This window comes from Leucoraja erinacea, unplaced genomic scaffold, assembly GCF_028641065.1.
Source record: "Leucoraja erinacea ecotype New England unplaced genomic scaffold, Leri_hhj_1 Leri_415S, whole genome shotgun sequence".
Taxonomy (NCBI): Eukaryota; Metazoa; Chordata; class Chondrichthyes; order Rajiformes; family Rajidae; genus Leucoraja; species Leucoraja erinaceus.
The window spans coordinates 4175-23567 of NW_026576316.1; the positions used below are offsets into that span (position 1 = coordinate 4175).

General features: G+C 50.3%; 1 protein-coding gene and 1 non-coding gene across 2 annotated transcripts in view; one reads left to right on the top strand and one right to left on the bottom strand.

Moving 5' to 3' along the window:
- Window positions 1-595: 595 nt before the first annotated feature.
- trnai-uau (transfer RNA isoleucine (anticodon UAU)) lies at window positions 596-690 on the top strand. Its single transcript has 2 exons — window positions 596-633; window positions 655-690. It is a non-coding gene; the product is annotated as a tRNA-Ile (tRNA).
- Window positions 691-5151: 4461 nt separating this feature from the next.
- Window positions 5152-19393, bottom strand: part of LOC129693752 (metastasis-associated protein MTA2-like) — a 60455-nt gene continuing 46213 nt past the window's right edge. The window contains exons 15-19 of the mRNA XM_055630523.1: window positions 15021-15119; window positions 14137-14265; window positions 12453-12484; window positions 8720-8868; window positions 5152-5519 (exon numbers count right to left, since the gene is read on the bottom strand). Of these exons, the coding sequence (XP_055486498.1) occupies window positions 5387-5519; window positions 8720-8868; window positions 12453-12484; window positions 14137-14265; window positions 15021-15119 (542 nt within the window). The 3' untranslated portion in view covers window positions 5152-5386. The remainder of the gene's footprint in view (window positions 5520-8719; window positions 8869-12452; window positions 12485-14136; window positions 14266-15020; window positions 15120-19393) is intronic.

Sequence of the window (19393 nt, forward strand, 5' to 3'; positions counted from 1 at the left end):
TCTTCCTGAGGAGACTGAAGAAGGTCCATCTGTCTCCTCAGATCCTGGTGAACTTCTACCGCTGCACCATCGAGAGCATCCTTACCAACTGCATCACAGTATGGTATGGCAACTGCTCTGTCTCCGACCGGAAGGCATTGCAGAGGGTGGTGAAAATTGCCCAACGCATCACCGGTTCCTCGCTCCCCTCCATTGAGTCTGTCCAAAGCAAGCGCTGTCTGCGGAGGGCGCTCAGCATCGCCAAGGACTGCTCTCACCCCAACCATGGACTGTTTACCATCCGAGAGGCGCTACAGGTCTCTCCGTTGCCGAACCAGCAGGTCGAGGAACAGCTTCTTCCCGGCGGCTGTCACTCTACTCAACAACGTACCTCGGTGACTGCCAATCACCACCCCCCCACCCCGGACACTTATTATTTATTCAAATCGTTTGCTATGTCGCTCTTCCAGGGAGATGCTAAATGCATTTCGTTGTCTCTGTACTGTACACTGACAATGACAATTAAAATTGAATCTGAATCTGAATCCATTCAGGCTAAGGCCACTCGGCCCCTCTTGGCTGTTATGTACGTACAGGAGGGCCCAGCAGCCTGTGTGCTCCAGTGGCGCAATCGGTTAGCGCGCGGTACTTATAGAGCAGTGCAGGCAGCGAGCAATGCCGAGGTTGTGAGTTCGAGCCTCACCTGGAGCACTGATTTTACACACAGCCTCGATTAAAAATTAAAATCCTTCCAACACTGAGAAATAACCGACAGGCTGGCAGTTTTTTTTATGGTCGACTTCAACCCCAGCGTGATTTGTAATGAAATAACTGTCCCAGTGTGCACTCCTGAATACGAAACAGAAGATCAAATATTGAACAGAAATAAGATGCTGGTGTAATGCCACTGTCCCACTTAGGAAACCTGGACGGAAACCTCTGGAGACTTTGCGCCCCACCCAAGGTTTCCGTGCGGTTCCCGGAGGTTGCAGGTAGTGGAAGCAGGTAGGGAGACTGACAAAAACCTTGGGTGGGGCACAAAGTCTCCAGAGGTTTCTGTTCAGGTTTCCTAAGTGGGACTGGGGCATAACTCAGCGGGCCAGGCAGATTCTCTAGAGGACATGGATAGGTGATGTTTCAGGTCGGGGATCATGACAGAAGCTTCCTCATGGCGAACCCTGGAAGCGATGACGCGATGCACTCGGTGACGAGTCTGGGGCGACAATTCTGTCAACATGTTGGGCGACAACAGAAGCCAACAGCGAGCGACATCGCCTGACAGGCAGTAAAGAAAGCCAATGGTATGTTAGCTTTCATTGCAAAAGGATTTGAGTATAGGAGCTGGGAGGTTCTACTGCAGTTGTACAGGGTCTTGGTGAGACCACACCTGGAGTATTGCGTACAGTTTTGGTCTCCAAATCTGAGGAAGGACATTATTGCCATAGAGGGAGTGCAGAGACGGTTCACCAGACTGATTCCTGGGATGTCAGGACTGTCTTATGAAGAAAGACTGGATAGACTTGGTTTATACTGTCTAGAATTTAGGAGATTGAGAGGGGATAGAAACTTACAAAATTCTTAAGGGGTTACACCGATGTTAGGGAAGTCCAGGACAAGGGGTCACAGCTTAAGGATAAGGGGGAAATCCTTTAAAACCGAGATGAGAAGAACTTTTTTCACACAGAGAGTGGTGAATCTGTGGAACTCTCTGCCACAGAGGGTAGTTGAGGCCAGTTCATTGGCTATATTTAAGAGGGAGTTAGATGTGGCCCTTGTGGCTAAGGGGGTATGGAGAGAAGGCAGGTACGGGATACTGAGTTGGATGATCAGCCATGATCATATTGAATGGCGGTGCAGGCTCGAAGGGCCGAATGGCCTCTACTCCTGCACCTAATTTCTATGTTTCTATGACACACGAGATAACGAACGAACGAGGTCGGGACCCTTCTTCACGAAACGTCACCTGTCCATTCTCTCCGGAGATGCTGCCGGACCTGCTGAGTTACTCCAGCACTTGGTGTCTTTTTTTTTTTGCAAACCAGTATCTGCAGTTCCCTGAGAAATGAGACAGTAATATTTCGGCCCAACACACACATGGCGACCAACATGTCCCACCTACACGTTGATTTGCCATTTGCCTGCGTTTGGCCCATATCCTTCTTATATCCTCTATGTCTACACAGCCCTCAATGGGCTTGCCCCCACCTACATCAAAAGTCTGCTCACCCACCACACCACCTCCAGGTCCTTCAGATCGGCCGACTTGGGGTTGCTGAACATCCCACGGTCCAGGCATAAGCTCAGGGGCGACCGACCGCGCCTTTGCGGTTGCAGCTCCTAGACTGTGGAACAGCATCCCCCTTCCCATCAGAACGAACAGCCCCCTCCATCGACTCCTTTAAGTCGAGACTAAAAACTCATCTTTACTCCCAAGCCTTTCTTGACGTCCTCTGAGCGAGGGCTATATGTATGTAGTGATGTCTGTATTTAATCTATGAACCACTGTTGTTTGTTATACTATTCTTATACCAATGTAAAGCACTTTGGCCAACGAGAGTTGTTTTTGAAATGTGCTATAGAAATAAAGTTCCTTTTCTACCTTCTATCATGGGGTAGACTGAGACTACCCCCACACATCTTTGCACATCCCCCAAGTCTTTCTACTTGTCACTTTAATTTCATGTTCCATGTATTTTGTGTTTTATGAGTGTTGGCAGATCAATTTTCCTTCTGGGGTAAATAATATTTTTATCGTATCCTATCCATGTACCGGTCCAACTGTCTTTAATACGTTGCTATAGTACCTGCCTCAACTACCCCCTGTGGCAGCTCGTTCCATACACCCACCACTCACTTGAGTGAAAACGTTGCCCCTCTGGTCCTCGATTCCCCGACTCTGGGCAAGAGACTCTACGCGATCGATTCCTCTCATGATTTTATACACCTCTATAAGATCACCCCTCATCCTCTTGCGCTCCAGGGAATAGAGTCCTAGCCTGTTTAACCTCTCCCTGTATGTAGCTCAGGCCTGGCAACATCCTCGCATCCGGGGTTCTCAGTGTGGTCTGCTGTACATCGGCAATACCAAGTGTGGACTGGGTGGCCGTTTCACCAAACGCTTGCACTCGGTCTGTCAAGGCCTACTGGATTTCCCTGATGCAAGCCAGAAACGTCATCTTGCCTGCACAGATGCTGCCTGACCCGCCGAGTTCCTCCAGCACTTTGTGTGTTTTTTGCTGAAAGATTCCAGAGTCTGCAGTTCCTTGTGTCTCCATGATGCACCATGAACCATTCCCCGAATTGAAACAGAAAATAGGTGCAGGAGTAGGCCATTCGGCCCTCTGAACCAGCACCGTCATTCAATATAATAGACAAAAGACAATAGGTGCACGAGTTGGCCATTCAGCCCTCCTAACCAGCACCGCCATTCAATATGATAGACAGTAGGTGCAGGAGTAGGCCATTCGGCCCTCTGAACCAGCACCGCCATTCAATATGATAGACAATAGGTGCACGAGTAGGCCATTCGGCCCACTGAACCAGCACCGCCATTCAATATGATAGACAATAGGTGCAGGAGTAGGCCATTCGGCCCTCCGAACTAGCACCGCCATTCAATATGATCATCTAAAATCTGTACCCCATTCCTGCTTTCTCCCCATATCCCTCGATTCTTTTAGCCCCAAGAGCTAAATCTAACTCTCTCTTGAAAACATCCAGTGAATTGGCCTCCATTGCCTTCTGTGGCAGAGAATTCCAGATTCACAACTCTCTGGGTGAAAATGTTTTTCCTCATCTCAGTCCAAAATATCCGACCCCTCAATTCTTACACTGTGACCCTCTGGCTCTAGACTCCCCCTCCCCCCCCCCTCCCAACATGGGGAACATGTTTCCTGCATCCAATCCCTTCAGAACTCAATATGTCGATGCCAATGAACAAGCCCGCATCACAGTCAGAGTGAAAAAAAAACTTTAATTGCTTTTTTTTTTACAAAAATGGTTTCCATGTCTGGATTTGTCTCTAAAAATGTCCAGACAGGCTGGGTCAAAAAGGCGCAGGTCCACCCTGGGTCTGCACGGCACACCGGGGGGGTTCCTCTCCAGTGGCCGGCGCAAGCTGGGAGTTTTAAAAAAGCAGAAAGGAAATAAAAAGCACACAAAATATTATCACCACGTATCAATAATCCTGATATCAAACCTGTCAGCACTTCTACCGTTCAACTCGTGTTATTTTGTTGTTTTTTTTAAAAAAAAAGACTCCTCGCAAGTTCTTCCCAAAACACAATCATTCAGAAATTCATTATTAAAGGTTTACAGTTACACCCTGGAGGGGGTAAAAAGCCGAAGGGGGCAGGAGAGGCTGTGGAGCCAAACAAACAATAAAATAATTAAAAAAGAGGCGTGATTCATACGCATTGATTTCTGTACATTGCTTTACACACGGTGCCTTTAGCAAACGCTGCCCGGCCGCGCGCGGGGGGAGGAGCAGGCGGTGAGAGCTGACCCCCCACACTCACTATCCACCACCCCTATCCACAACTGCCTGCTGTCTCTGCCCTAATCCCTGAAGACTTGGAAAGGGGGAGTGTGAGTGTCAGTGTGTCTGCGTGTGCCTGTGTGTGTGAGTGTGTGTGTGTCTGCGTGTGTGAGAGAGAGAGAGAGAGAGGAGTGTGTGAGAGGAGAGAGTGTCAGTGTGTGTATTTGAGAGAGAGAGATGTGAGAGAGAGTGTGAGCATGTGAGAGAATGGATGAGTGCAACAGCGTGCGTGTGAGAGATTGTCAGTGTGTGTGAATGAGAGTGAATGACAGAGAACGTATGTGAGGAAGAGAGAGTGCGAGCAAGGGTGTGTACGTGTGAATCTGTGTGTGCGCACGTATGCGTGTGTGTGCGCGTGTGTGGGTGTGATTGAGGGTGCAAGAATGTGTGACAGTGTGAGTGAGGGTGCAAGAATGTGTGACAGTGTGTGACAGAGTGAGTGTGTGTGTGTGTGTGTGTGATTGAGGGTGCAAGAATGTGTGACAGAGTGTGTGTGTGTGTGTGTGTGCACGTGTGTGTGCGCGTGTGAGGGTGTGATTGAGGGTGCAAGAATGTGTGAGAGAGTGTGAGTGTGTGTGTGTGTGTGTGTGTGTGTGGGTGTGTGATGAGGAGTGTGAGAGTGTGTGACAGAGTGAGTGTGTGTGTGTGTGCGCGTGTGTGTGTGTGCGCGTGTGTGTGTGTGATTGAGGGTGCAAGAATGTGTGACAGTGTGTGTGTGTGTGTGTGCGTGTGTGTGTGATTGAGGGTGCAACAATGTGTGACAGAGTGTGTGTGCGTGCGTGTGTGCGCGTGTGCAGTAGTGGCGGGGCAGGGGGGGGGGTGGGGAGAGCAAGAGTGTGCGTCTGCACGCATGTACACGCCAGTCAGTCTTCAGTCCTCCAGGACTATGGGCTCTCCCAGGACCACTGGCCGGCTCGGGGCTGAGGATTTGACGTTAACTTGCATACACGGTCTGCGTGCCGCCCTCCTCATCTCCGACTGGCTCAGAGCTTTCCGGATCGCCCTGCAATACAGGAGAGAGGGACAACATTCATTCACCAGCAAGACAGAGAGCGGGTGGTTGCCCTGCCCTATCACACCCCTGCATCAACTCTTGTGCTAGAGAACGTCCCCATCTTCCACTCTACCTCCTTGTGGCCCTTGCACTTTCTCTACAGCTGTAACATTGCATTCTGCACTCTGCCTTCTGTGTTGCACGCCCTGCTGTACTCCTGTACGGTATGATCTGCCCGGATAGCACACCAGACAAAGTTTCCCGTTGCCCTTTAGTACAGATGACAACCTGCACCAGTGCATCCCACACCTGGTGCGGGCGGCTCCGGTGCAGCACCACCTGCAGCATAGATCTGGTCCAGTCGCAGAGCGGACAGTGGAAATGCTGCAGTGACTTGGGGCCACAGTGCCACTCAATAAAAAAAACTGCAGGCTTAAGGGTCTGTCCCACTTACGCAATTTCTTCAGCGACTTGCCGGCACCCGTCATAGTCACAGCGGGTTGCCGAAAATGTTCAACATGTTGAAAATCCAGCGGCGACCAGAAAAAGGTACGACTCTTTGGGCGACTACTCACCACCAAACTAGCGTCACCCCGCGCGCGACATGCCCACTTGAAATCAACTCGTTTAAATTCCATTTGGAATATTTTGGAGATCCCAAGAAGAAACTCTATCCAGCCTTTGTACTGGAGTTTGGCTAGATTGCATTCATGTGTTACTGATCTGATTAGACTGTAAACTTTTCACTGTACCTCAGTACATGTAATAAACCCGAACGCTTCACCTCACAGCCGCTAAAAGTGTTGAGAAACTGAACAAAAAAACTCATGCACTTGTCTTCAGAGCTCTGATGGTGCTGATGATAAAGGCACGGGAATCAGATATTAGTGCATAGAAACATAGAAAATAGGTGCAGGAGTAGGCCATTCGGCCCTTCCTGCCAGCACCGCCATTCAATGTGATCATGACTGATCATCCACACTCAGTACCCCGTTCCTGCCTTCTCCCCATATCCCTCGATTCTGTTAACCCTAAGAGCTAAATCTAACTCTCTCTTGAAAACATCCAGTGAATTGGCCTCCACCGCCTTCTGTGGCGGAGAATTCCACAAGTTGCTGGGTAGAATTCCGAGTGATTGTGGAGTGAGGGGACGTGAGCATGGTTGAGGAGGGGGTGCAGGGCTCAGGGGAGGAAGATGGGCAGGGCTGAGGGGGGAAGGTGGGCAGAGCTGAGGGGGATGGGGAGGTGGGCAAGGCTGAAGGGGGGGGGGGGGCACGGGAGGTGGGAAAGTCCGAGGGGGGGTGGGGGCAGGGCGGGGGGGCAGGGCTGAGGGGGGAAGGTGGGCAGGGCTGAGAGGGGGGAAGGTGGGCAGGGCTGAGGAGGGGGGGGAGGCAGGGCTGAGGGGGGGGAGGTGGGGAGGGGGCAGGGCTGGGGGGGGGGGGAGGTGGGCAGGGGGGGGGGGGGGGGGGGGGTGGGGAGGGCTGAGGAGGGGTGGAGGCAGGGCTGAGGGGGGTGGGGAGGTGGGCAGGGCTGAGGGGGGGAGGGGGGGGACAGGGGAGGAGGGCTGAGGGCAGTGGTGGATAGTGGCAGACAGACACACTCCACGACCAAAACACAATGTGTGACACAAAGAGAAACTCTACCGCAAGGGAAGCAGAAAGCGGGCGGCCACGGTGGGGCAGCGGTAGAGTTGCCGCCTTACAGCGCTCGCAGCGTCAGTGACCCGGGTCCCATCCCGACTACGGGCGCTGTCTGTATGGAGTTTGTACGTTCTCCCCGTGACCTGCGTAGGTTTTCTCCAAGATCTTCGGTTTCCTCCCACACTCCAAAGACGTGTAGGCATGTAGGTAAATTGGCTTCGTGTATGTGTAAATTGTCCCTAGTGTGTGTGTAGGATGGTGTTAGTGTTAGCGGGGATCGCTGGTCGGCACAGACGCGGTTGGGGCCTGTTTCCGCGCTGTATCTCTAAACTAAACTAAATAAAGGGAGGATGGAGCAACCATTAAACTGGTTGAATACCGCGTGGGTGAGGCCTCAGACCATGTGATGACGCAAAGGAATACAGGCGACTGCAAACTCTGCCCACAAGTTAATGACAGTGCAGTGCCGACTACTGCCCAGCTGGAGGCAGCAGAGGGCAAGGATCACACAAGTGCTGGCCTGGCTTGGCCTGGCCGCCCCCAGCTCTGGTTCAATGTTTCAGTTTACTATTGTCACGTCTACCGAGGCACAGTCTTCTTCTCCTCATGTACGGCGCGCACAGCCTAAAGTTAGAGGTCAACTTGTTCTGTTTGATCTTGTTGTTGTGCACGTCGGGTCGATTGCATTCGTCGACACAGGGTGGACCACGTGAAGGTTGCAATCTCCCCACACCCGGGCGGGGTACAGTGAAAAGCTTTGTTCTGCACGCTATCCAGACTGATCAGATAATACTACACATAAATACAATCAGGTGCAACAAGGAGAGCAAAGGGGAAGATAGATACAGAGTGCAGAATATAGTTCTCAGCATTGTAGCTGACCAGTTCCACAGACAATGAATTCCATGGATTCACCACCCTCCTCATCTCTTTTCTAAAGGAAAGTCCGTTTATTGTGAGGCCGTGCCCTCTGGTCCTAGACGCTCCCACTAGTGGAAACATCCTCTCCACATCCACTCTATCCAGGCCTTTCACTATTCGGTACGTTCCAATGAGGCCCCCCTCGTCCGTCTAAACTCCAGCGAGTACAGGCCCAGTGCGGACAAACGTCCATCGTATGTTGACCCAGTCACTCCCCAGGATGATTCTTGTAGGTCTCCTCTGCCACCACATCCCTCCTCAGGCATGGGCTTGTCCAAACTGCCAGAGGAGGGAGTTGAGGCAGGCACTTGGACAGGTACATGGTTAGGAAAGGTGTGGAGGGAGATGGGCCAAATGTGGGCAGGTGGGAGCAGTGTAACTGGGGCATCCTGGGCAAGTTGGGCCCAAGGGCCTGTTTCGTTGCTCTATGACTCTCTGGAGATTATTATACCGAAGCAACGACTTCTACTTCAAACCCCGCTGGTCGGAAACAGTCAATCTAGCTTTCATTAGCATGCGCTGAGAATAAGCCCCACCTCCTTTTCTTTCCCAATGCAGCCCCCCCACCCCCACCCTCAGTCGACTGGTTCATGGAAGCCTCCCCCCCACCAACCCACCGCCCCACCCCTTCAACCTCATGGTACACACCTGGTATGGTCTGTTGCCACGAAGACAATCGGGTCGGGAGCATCTCCAGGGTTCAGTTTTTGCCGCTTGAACGGTGGCTCAGTACTAACTTGGTCTGTCTTCATCCCCGAAGAGAAGGGTCTGTTGCTGGTCAAATGGGCACTAGCCGTCTGAAACAATCACAAGCCATTTCACCGCCATTAGACTTTCCTCATCTCGCCACCTCCAGAAGGACAGATTATCAAGACTATAGAGCAATGATGAGCGGAGTGGGAGTGGGAGTGGACGCCAGTGGGTTGCTTCATCCCCTCTAACGTGTGACAGGACTCTCCAATCACGGGGAACTGCATGCCCAGTCTATCGACACAAAATGCTGGAGTAACTCAGCAGGACAGGCAAAGATCTCTGGAGAGAAGGAATGCTGGAGTATCTCAACAGGACAGGCAGCATCTCTGGAGAGAAGGAATGCTGGAGTATCTCAGCGGGACAGGCAGCATCTCTGGGAGAAGGAATGGGTGACGCTTCGGGATGTGAAGAAGGGTTTTCGACCCGAAACGTCACCTATTCTTTCGCTCCATAGATGCTGCCTCACCCGCTGAGTTTCTCCAGCAATTTTGTCTACCTTCGATTTTTCCAGCCACTGCAAACCTTTCTTATACCCCTGGAGTCCAGGTACATTTGACAAATCTCAGCTACATCCCCTTGAAGGCCAATACCATCCCGTGAAACCCACGCTGACCTGTCTAGCGACCAACGCAATGTCCACAATGCTGGCCTTCTACTGTTATTTCCAATTCTCTGTCTTTAATAAAAGGTACTGATTTGGTTTGTATGTTAAAACTCTCAGGGCATGGATCATACAGGCTAGATGCAAAATGAGGTCCACTCGGCACTGCCAGGGCAAGAGCAGGGAGTGCACCCATGGGGCAGTGAGGCCAGGCCTTCACAATTGAATCAAACCTCGATCAGTTTACAGTGCCTGCACGGGAGCAGGAGCTGGAGTAGAGAATGAAGACTGAATGAAGCTATCGCGTGGAAACCGGCCAAACGAGTCCACGCCGACTAGCGATCACCCGTTCACATTCATTTAATGTAAAAACAAACAACTGCAGATGCTGGTTTATACAAAAGTTCACACTGAAGAAGGATATTGAACCAGAACGTCCACTGTTCTCCACAGATGCTGCCTGACCCGCTGAGTTACTCCAGCACTCTGTGAAGCGTCACCTATCCATGTTCTCCACAGATGCTGCCTGACCCGCTGAGTTACTCCAGCACTCTGTGAAACGTCACCTATCCATGTTCTCCACAGATGCTGCCTGACCCGCTGAGTTACTCCAGCACTCTGTGAAAAAGTAATCTATCCATTTTCCCCACAGATGGTGCCTGACCCGCTGAGTTACTCCAACACTCTGTGAAACGTCACCTATCCATGTTCTCCACCGATGCTGCCTGACCCACTGAGTTACTCCAGCACTCTGTGAAACGTCACCTATCCATGTTCCCCACAGATGCTGCCTGACCCGCTGAGTTACTCCAGCACTCTGTGAAACGTCACCTATCCAAATACTCCACCGATGCTGCCTGACCCGCTGAGTTACTCCAGCACTTTGCGTCCTTTCACACTAGTTCTATGTTATCCCATTTTCCCACCCACTCCCTACACACTAGGGGGTAATTTAGAGGGCCAGTTAACCTACAAACCTGTACGTCTTTGATGTGTGGGAGGAAACCGGAGCACCCGGAGGAGACGCACATGGTCACAGGGAGAACGTGCAAACTCCACACAGACAGCAGCCGAGGTCAGGATCAAACTCTACCACAAACAGGTGTTTCCTCCTGGTGGTTGGCCACTATTGTTAATGTCCCAGGGTTGGATATTGGTGCATGGTGCTTGAATGACATATCCTCTCAGTATTTCTTTGCTGATCGTCCGAGATGACGGGACAGAGTGTTTGGGATTGGGAGGGGGTGAGGTGTGTGGGGAAGGACTGTAGTCAGGTCACAAGCCCCACACCCCTCCGCACAGTAGTGTAGATATCAGGTTGCAACCACACCACTCTGAGAGCGAGTGCATGCATGTACGACACCTGTGCACTCGGCAACCGCGAAACCAGATACAAGGCAGGGCGGAAACATTTTCCGTCGAGCGAGAATCAAGTTGCTCCTGAAGTTACACGGTGTGAACTTGGTGTACTGACAGCTGCGGTGCTTTGATCCTTTTGTGAAAGCCCCAGCTCACTGCCGGGCAAGCGCTTATTTCTGGGTGCCGAGCGTGTGAACACTTTGTATGCGGCCCACGGCAAACAGGACCTCTCTTCATAAAGACACACAAGTGCTGGAGTACCTCAGTGGGGCTCGACCAGAAACGTCGCCAATTCCTTCTCCACATAGATGTCACCTCATCCGCTGAGTTTCTCCAGCATTTTGTGTCACCTATTCGTGTTCTACCTGACCCACTGAGTTACTCCAGCGCTTTGCATCTTTTTATTGAAGCGAGGTACCTTTGATTTTACCAGCATCTGCAGTTCCTTTTTAAACATAAATAGGTGACATTTTGGATCATAAATTCATGTTCATATTATTAGAGGAGCGGAATTAGGCCATTCGGCCCATCAAGTCTACTTGGCCATTCAATCATGTAAAACACTACGACAGTAGTGCAGACAGGCTGACAAAGCTTGGATTGTCCTCCAGAGAGCATGGGAAGAAGCGGGGATTAGAACAAGGGTTCAGAATCGCGAGGGGTTTCGTTCAAGTAGGAAGGTCAGTCACTGATTGAATTTTAACAAGGATTGTTTTTCTCTCGAACGTTGAGGTTGAGGTCAGCACTCAATAGAAGCATCTAGTCTCACCTGACCTGCACTGAACGACATGGTGATGGGGCTGGACAGACAGCAGGGTGTTGGGTGAAGGGGAGAGGGCTGGACCCTATACTCAATGACTCAGTTGAATCCCTTGGTAGATATAAATGCTGGAGAAACTCAGCGGGTGAGGCAGCATCTATGGAGCGAAGGAATATGTGACGAGAACCTTCTTCAGACTGATGTGGGGAGGGCAGGAAGAAGAAAGGAAGAGGCGGAGACAGCGGTCTGCGGGAGAGCTGGGAAGGGGAGGGGAAAGGGGGAGAAAGCAGGGACTACCTGAAATTGGAAGTCAATGTTCATACCGCTGGGGTGTAAACTACCCAAGCAAAATATGAGGTGCTGCTCCTTCAATTTTGGGTGGGACTCACTCTGGCCATGGAGGAGGCCTAGGACAGAAAGGTCAGATTGGGAATGGGAGGGGGAGTTGAAGTGCTGAGCCACCGGGAGGTCAGGTTGGTTATTGCGGACCGAGCGGAGGTGTTGGGCGAAGCGATTGCCAAGCCTACGCTTGGTCTCACCGATGTAGAGCAGCTGACACCTAGAGCAGCGGATGCAATAGATGAGGTTGGAGGAGGTGCAGGTGAACCTCTGTGGCACCTAGAAAGACTGCTTGGGTCCTTGGATGGAGTCAAGGGGGGGGATGTAAGTTAAACAGTTGAATCCCTCGTACTGTCAGTACGCTCAGTAACGCGTTGGAACTGCTCCAAGTTAAAGAGTCCATCGTCAGAAAGCTGTGGGTGCAACTCAAACAGAGTTATGATACTGAGGGGGCTAGACTTGATTAGTCATTTACTTCCTATCATTCTGCTGGCAGGTTGTTTTCCAGGTCATTGTACGAAGGTGTCAAGAAAACATTGTGCGCTTACGTGTACAGTTGTCACACTCACCATCTGTCTAATATGAACAGGACTCGGAGCTCCTGCAAAGGGGGAAAAAAACAAGAAAGAGGAAATCAGCGTAGTTAGATAAATTGATCAACCGTGAAAGCAGAACAGGCAAAGCAGCCCCCCCCCCCCCCCCCCCATGTATAGAAACATAGAAATTAGGTGCAGGAGTAGGCCATTCGGCCCTTCGAGCCTGCACCACCATTCAATATGATCATGGCTGATCACCCAACTCAGTATCCCGTACCTGCCTTCTCTCCATACCCCCTGATCCCCTTAGCCACAAGGGCCACATCTAACTCCCTCTTAAATATAGCCAATGAACTAGCCTTGACTACCCTCTGCGGCAGAGAGTTCCAGAGATTCACCACTCTCTGTGTGAAAAAAGTTCTTCTCATCTCATTTTTAAAGGATTTCCCCCTTATCCTTAAGCTGTGACCCCTTGTCCTGGACTTCCCCAACATCGGGAGCAAGATTAATCTCTGATACATCGTGATAAGACCTGCCAAGTCAGACAAAGTGAAACTTCCCATATTGGTAGTAAAAACAGAAGACACTGTCTGGATGGTGACAAGAGTGCTTCATTGTCATACGTACTGCTTTAAGGTGAGAGGGGCAAAGTTGAAGGGAGAAGTGCAAGGCAAGTTGTTTTTTTTACACAGAGGGTGGTGGGTGCCTGCAATGCGTTTCAGAGGCAGATACGATAGTGACTTTTGCAAAGGCACATGGATATGCAGGGAATGGAGGGATATGGATCACGTGCGGACAGATGAGAGACTGCCGGCATCATGTGTAGGAAGGAACTGCAGATGCTGGTTTAAACTGAAGATAGACACAAAATGCTGGAGTAACTCGGCGGGACAGGCAGCATCTCTGGAGAGAAGGAATGGGTGACGTAGGGATCTCGACCCGAAACGTCACCCGTTCCTTCTCTCCAGAGATGCTGCCTGTCCCGCCGAGTTACTCTAGGGGGTGGGAGATTGCAACCTTCACGTGGTCCACCCTGTTTCGACGAATGCAATCAACCTGGCGTGCACAAACAGAAGATGAAACAGAACAGGTGTTTAAGAAGGAATTGCAGATAGGTATCGAAGGAAGGTAAAATCGAAGGTACACAAAAGTGCTGGAGAAACTCAGCGGGTGCAGCAGCATCTATGGAGCAAAGGAAATAGGCAACGTATCGGGCCGAAACCCTTCTTCAGACTGATAGAAAGACTCTTCATAATGCATTTCGTTGTCTCTGTACTGTACGCTGACAATGACAATTAAAATTGAATCTGAATCTGAATCTGAATAGGGGGTGGAGGGGAGAAGGAAGGAAAAAGGAGGAGGAGGAGTCCGAGGGCTGAGGATGGGGAGCAGACAGCAAGGGCTAACAAAATTGGGAGAATTCAATGTTCATGATCGCAGGATGGAGACTCCCCAAGCGGAATATGAGGTGCTGTTCCTCCAATTTCCGGTGTTGCTAGCTCTGGCCATGGAGGAGACCCAGGACAGAGAGGTCGGACGGGGAATGAAACAGAACAAGTTGTCTTACAACTTTAGGCTGTGCACGCCATACGCAAGAAGAAGAAGCAGTTACTCCAGCATTTTGTGTCTCTCTCTGGTCGGCATCACGCTGTGGGCAGAAGGGCCTGTTTTTGTGCCGTGCAGCTCTATGTTCCCGGACCCACATTTCACAACTTACCCTGGACCCCGTTCTGTTTGTTGAAGGTGCGTTTCCCCAGCAAGGACACTGCTCCTCGGTTGATGTTCAGCAGAGTTCGGTTTGCCTCACCCCCTTTCATGATCCTCGGCTTCGTCAGGCCTCGTGCCGCTGCGGATCAACGGTGAAACATAACGACGAACGGGGAAAAAACGTTAGACTTTAGCCTGACATGTGACTGCGTGGGTTTCCTCCGGGTGCTCCGGTTTCCTCCCACATTCCAAAAAAACTGTGCAGGTCTGTAGGTTAATTGTCCCTAGTGTGTTGGGTAAAACTAGTGAACGAGTGATTGTTGGTCGGTGCGGGCTCTTAAAGATAGCGGAGTTAGGGGATATGGGGAGAAGGCAGGAACGGGGTACTGATTGGGGATGATCAGCCATGATCACATTGAATGGCGGTGCTGGCTCAAAGCACAAAGTGGCCTACTCCTGCCTGTCTCGGTGGGCCAAGAGCCTGTTTCCACACTGTATCTCTAAACTAAACTAACTGATGAAGAGTCTCAGCCCGAAGTGTCAATGATACCTTATCTCCAGAGATGCTGCACGTCCTGCTGAGTTACTCCAGCATTTAGAGTCTATCTTAAACTAAACTTCAGCCGTGTGAAACAGAGCACTCCTTTGCTCCTTCCAACAGATGCGTTAGGATTTTATTTTCGACACCCTGTTGGGTTCCGTTCACTGGGCTTGGCCCCCTCCCCGTCTGAACCACACACCACCCCTTTGGTCGAACACCAAAGTCCCTCCTGTTTGTAGATTGACTGCGGCGCGGGCCACATCTTGGCTGCTGGCTGTCACCCAGTTTGCTCTCCAGGCTGCAGGGAGCAGGGCAAGCGGGAATCTCTCTCCTCCGTGGTAAAACAAACCTACCTAACTCTCCCAACTCCTTCATGATGTTGGCTAGCGTGGGCCGAGGCGTGGGTCGGATCCTGAGCGGTTTGGTTGCTGCTTTCGGGAGTCGGACAGCACCTGTGTGGAAAACAAAGAGGAGGAGAGGGCCGTGAAATCTCGGAGCAGAAACTAGTCGATCTACAGTGTGAACATTGGGCACCAAGCGACATGAATCAAATATGGCTCGAAGTACAGACTTCAAACCAACCGTGAACATAATTGGGAGACACGTTGGCTAGTCCGCCAGCACGGGGCGGTGATGGAAGGAGCCGACAGCATCGGTCCAGTGCCGCCAGGACACCGACCGGGTCTTAGTGTGAGATTGCAAGAAATCGCACATCTCCTTGGGGCAACATTGGACGTTCCAGAGAATCGGAAGTTGCAAGATGGCACGGGAATGTGGCAACTCTCTGCATGCTGTTCCACAAGAGGATCTTATTGAAACAGATAACATTAACTTACGTATGGTGTTTTAAAAAATATATAATTTATGATGTTTATAAGTGATATACTAAGATTTTCTATGTACTTTATGATATATTTTAATATGCAATGCATTTTTTAATGTAATGTTGCTACTTGTCTGGACCTCGAGTCCGTAATAAAGTTTATTATATATTATTATTAATATTATTAAGGGTTTGGACACGCTAGAGGCAGGAAACATGTTCCCCCATGTTGGGGGAGTCCAGAACCAGGGGCCACAGTTTAAGAATAAGGGGTGGGCCATATAGAATGGCGATGAGAAAAAACGTTTTCACCCAGAGAGTTGTGAATCCGTGGAATTCTCTGCCACAGAGGGCGGTGGAGGCCAATTCTCTGACCAAAAAACGAACTGACTGCGGTTCTACTCAAGCCTGATAGAAGTGTACAAAATGATGAGAGGTATGGAAAGGATTGACGGTCAGAATCTTTCTCCCCAGGGTGGAAATATTGTGTTATGATTGTGTTTATAATTTGTTTGGTTGTTTTGTTGTTTGTCTTTTGCACAAAAGTCCGCGAGCATTGCCACTTTCATTTCACTGCACATCTCGTATGTGTATGTGACAAATAAACTTGACTTGACTTGGATACTTTCAAGAGAGAGTTAGATAGGGCTCTTAAAGATAGCGGAGTCAGGGGATATGGGGAGAAGGCATGAACGGGGTGCTGATTGGGGATGATCAGCCATGATCACGGTGCTGGCTCAAAGGGCCGAATGTCCTACTCCTGCATCTTTTGTCTATTGTCTAATGTGCTTTTGTCTATTGAGCTTTGCATAATAAGCATTTCATTATAATCGCTGCATACAGGACAATAAATAAACAAACTGATTGCGGTTCTACTCAAGCCTGATAGAAGTGTATAATAATATAATAATCTTATTTATATAGCACATTTTTAGTCAACTTGCATTGACCCCAAAGTGCTTCACATAATTACATTACATTTACACACAGGCAAAGGTGGGTGAAGTGTCTTGCCCCAAGGACACAACAACAGTATGCACTCCAAGCGGGATTCGAACCGGCTACCTTCCGGTCGCCAGCCGAACACTTAGCCCATTGTGCCATCTGTCGTCCCGTATAAAATGATGAGAGGTATGGAAAGGATTGACAGTCAGAATCTTTCTCCCCAGGGTGGAAATATTAAACACTACAGGACAAAGCGCTGAGGCGAGAGAGACAAAGTTTAATTGAGATGTGCGGGGCAAGGATGGCGTGTGCCTGGAACATGCTGCTGAGAGTGATGGTGGAGACAGATAGGAGAGTGGTTGATGACGCCTTTGGATAAGCACGAGGAAGTGGGGGAAATGGAGGGACATGGATGATGCAGAGGGAGAGGAGATTAGTTTAATTTGGCACCATGTTCATTGTGGGCCGAAGGTCCTGTCTCTGTACTGTTTCTATCTTGAGAAAAGAAATTCTTAAAAACATGAATCTTAACTGTTAGCATGTAATTGCCTCTAGAGGGCAGAGAGAGCCAAGTTATACGATGGGGATAAGGGTGAATGCACACACTCTTTTACTCAGGGGAGGGGAGTCGGAAATAGGGGGACACAAGTTTAAAGTGAGAAGAGCAAGTGATAATACAGACCTGAGGGGCAACTTTTTCCATACAGGTATATTGAACGAGCTGCCAAAGGAGGTATTTAAGAAGGAACTGCAGATGCTGGAAAATCGAAGGTACACGAAAATGCTGGAGAAACTCAGCGGGTGCAGCAGCATCTATGGAGCGAATGAAATAGGCAACCCTTGGGTTTCGGCCCGAAACGTTGCCTATTTCCTTCGCTCCATAAATGCTGCTGCACCCGCTGAGTTTCTCCAGCATTTTTGTGTAATTGCCAAAGGAGGTAGTTGAGGCAGCCACTATAACATCCTTTACAAGACACTTGGACAGGTACATGGATTTGAAAGGTATAGTTTAGAGGGATATGGGCCAAATGCAGGCAGGTAGGACTTGCTTAGACGGAACATCCTGGTTGGCATGGATGAGTCGGGCCAAAGGGCCCGTTTCCATGCTAATACTCTCATCGAAAGTGATCGACAATAGAACCAGAAGGGAAAGGGGAATTATTTTTTCCATGCATCGAGCGATGATTTGGAGGGTTTTGTTTGAAATTTGAGTGGAACCGGTTTCACGAGGGACTATCAAAAATATACATTTCTTGCTAAATACTCAAAGTAGTAAATGTTCCGGGGGTGTGGGGAAGTAGAGGGGTGGGACTGACTGCAGGGAAGTGGCACGTGTCCCACACCGAATGCGGCTCCACAAGGTGCCGCTAGGGACTGGGCGGGGCGGGGGGGGGGGGGGGGGGGGGGGGGGGGGGGGGGGCGTGCTGCCAGTTCCACTCGTCCACACAGCAGGTGGTGACCTTAGCCTGCTGCATGCCGGGACCTACAGGCAGCAGCCCACATCCTGTACACACCACCTCCACCTCCTCACAACCTCCGCAACACATCAATACGAGGAGGAGGAACTCACACACACACAGCCACGCACACACACACACGCACACACACACACACACACACACACACACACACACACACACACACACACACACACACACACACACACACACACACACACACACACACACACACACACACACAGCCACACACACACACACACACACACACACACACACACACACTCATACACACGCACACACACACGGACCACACGCACACATACACACGCACGCATGCACACATACACACTCACACACATACACACACCACACACCACACACACACACACACACACACATACACACACACAGCACACACACACACACTCGCATACACACACACAGCCACACACACACACTCGCATACACACAGCCACACACACACAGACAGCCACACACTCACATACACACAGCCACACACACACACACGCACCACACACACACACATACTCTCATACACACAGCCACACGCACCACACACACACACACACACACACACACACACACACACACACACACACACACACACACACACACACTTTCGAGCAGAAACTGGACTACTGCTGTGTTTGGTGTCAGTACTCGCCCCTTCGCTCACTATTTTTGTCCCCGTTTACTTATCCAGCTTCCCTTCCTCTTTTCATTCTAAATCAGGGGGCAGCAACCAACGGCCCCAGGCCATAACTCGAAATCACCGGCCCCCCGCCACCCCCTGCAAAAAACATGCCCTGCACACCCCCCTTAAGCCCCCTACTAATTGATATTTTAATTCTAGGACAAAACGTTCTATCTCCTCAATCTATTGTTTAAGAAAGAACTGCAGATGATGGAAAAATCGAAGGTAGATAAAAATGCTGGAGAAACTCAGTGGGTGAGGCAGCATCTATGGAGCGAAGGAATAGGCGACGTTTCGGGTCGAGACCCTTCGAAGAAGGCTGCCTCACCCACTGAGTTTCTCCAGAATTTTTGTCTACCCATTCTATGTCTCTCATCATTTCTATCAGGCTTTCCTTTAACCTCTATTCAAGAAAACTATTCAAGCATATTCGACCTCTCCCTGTAGCTACAACCCTCTCATCCAGGCATCGTTCTGGTAAACCTCCTCTGCACCCTCTTAAAGCCGCCACATCCTTCCTGTAATGGGACCAGAACTGCAGGCAATACTCCAGATGCAGCCTGACCAAAGCCCCAGAGAGCTGCATCGCGACTTCCTGTGCGGTGACGATGTCATAAGGTCATAAGTGATAGGATGAGAATTCGGCCCACCAAGTCTGCTCCGCCATTCAACCGCTGATCTATCTCTCACTCCTCATCTCATTTTCCTGCCTTCTCCCCATAACACCCGTACTAATCAAGAATCTATCTATCTCTGCTGTAAAAATAATAACTGACAGCCTCC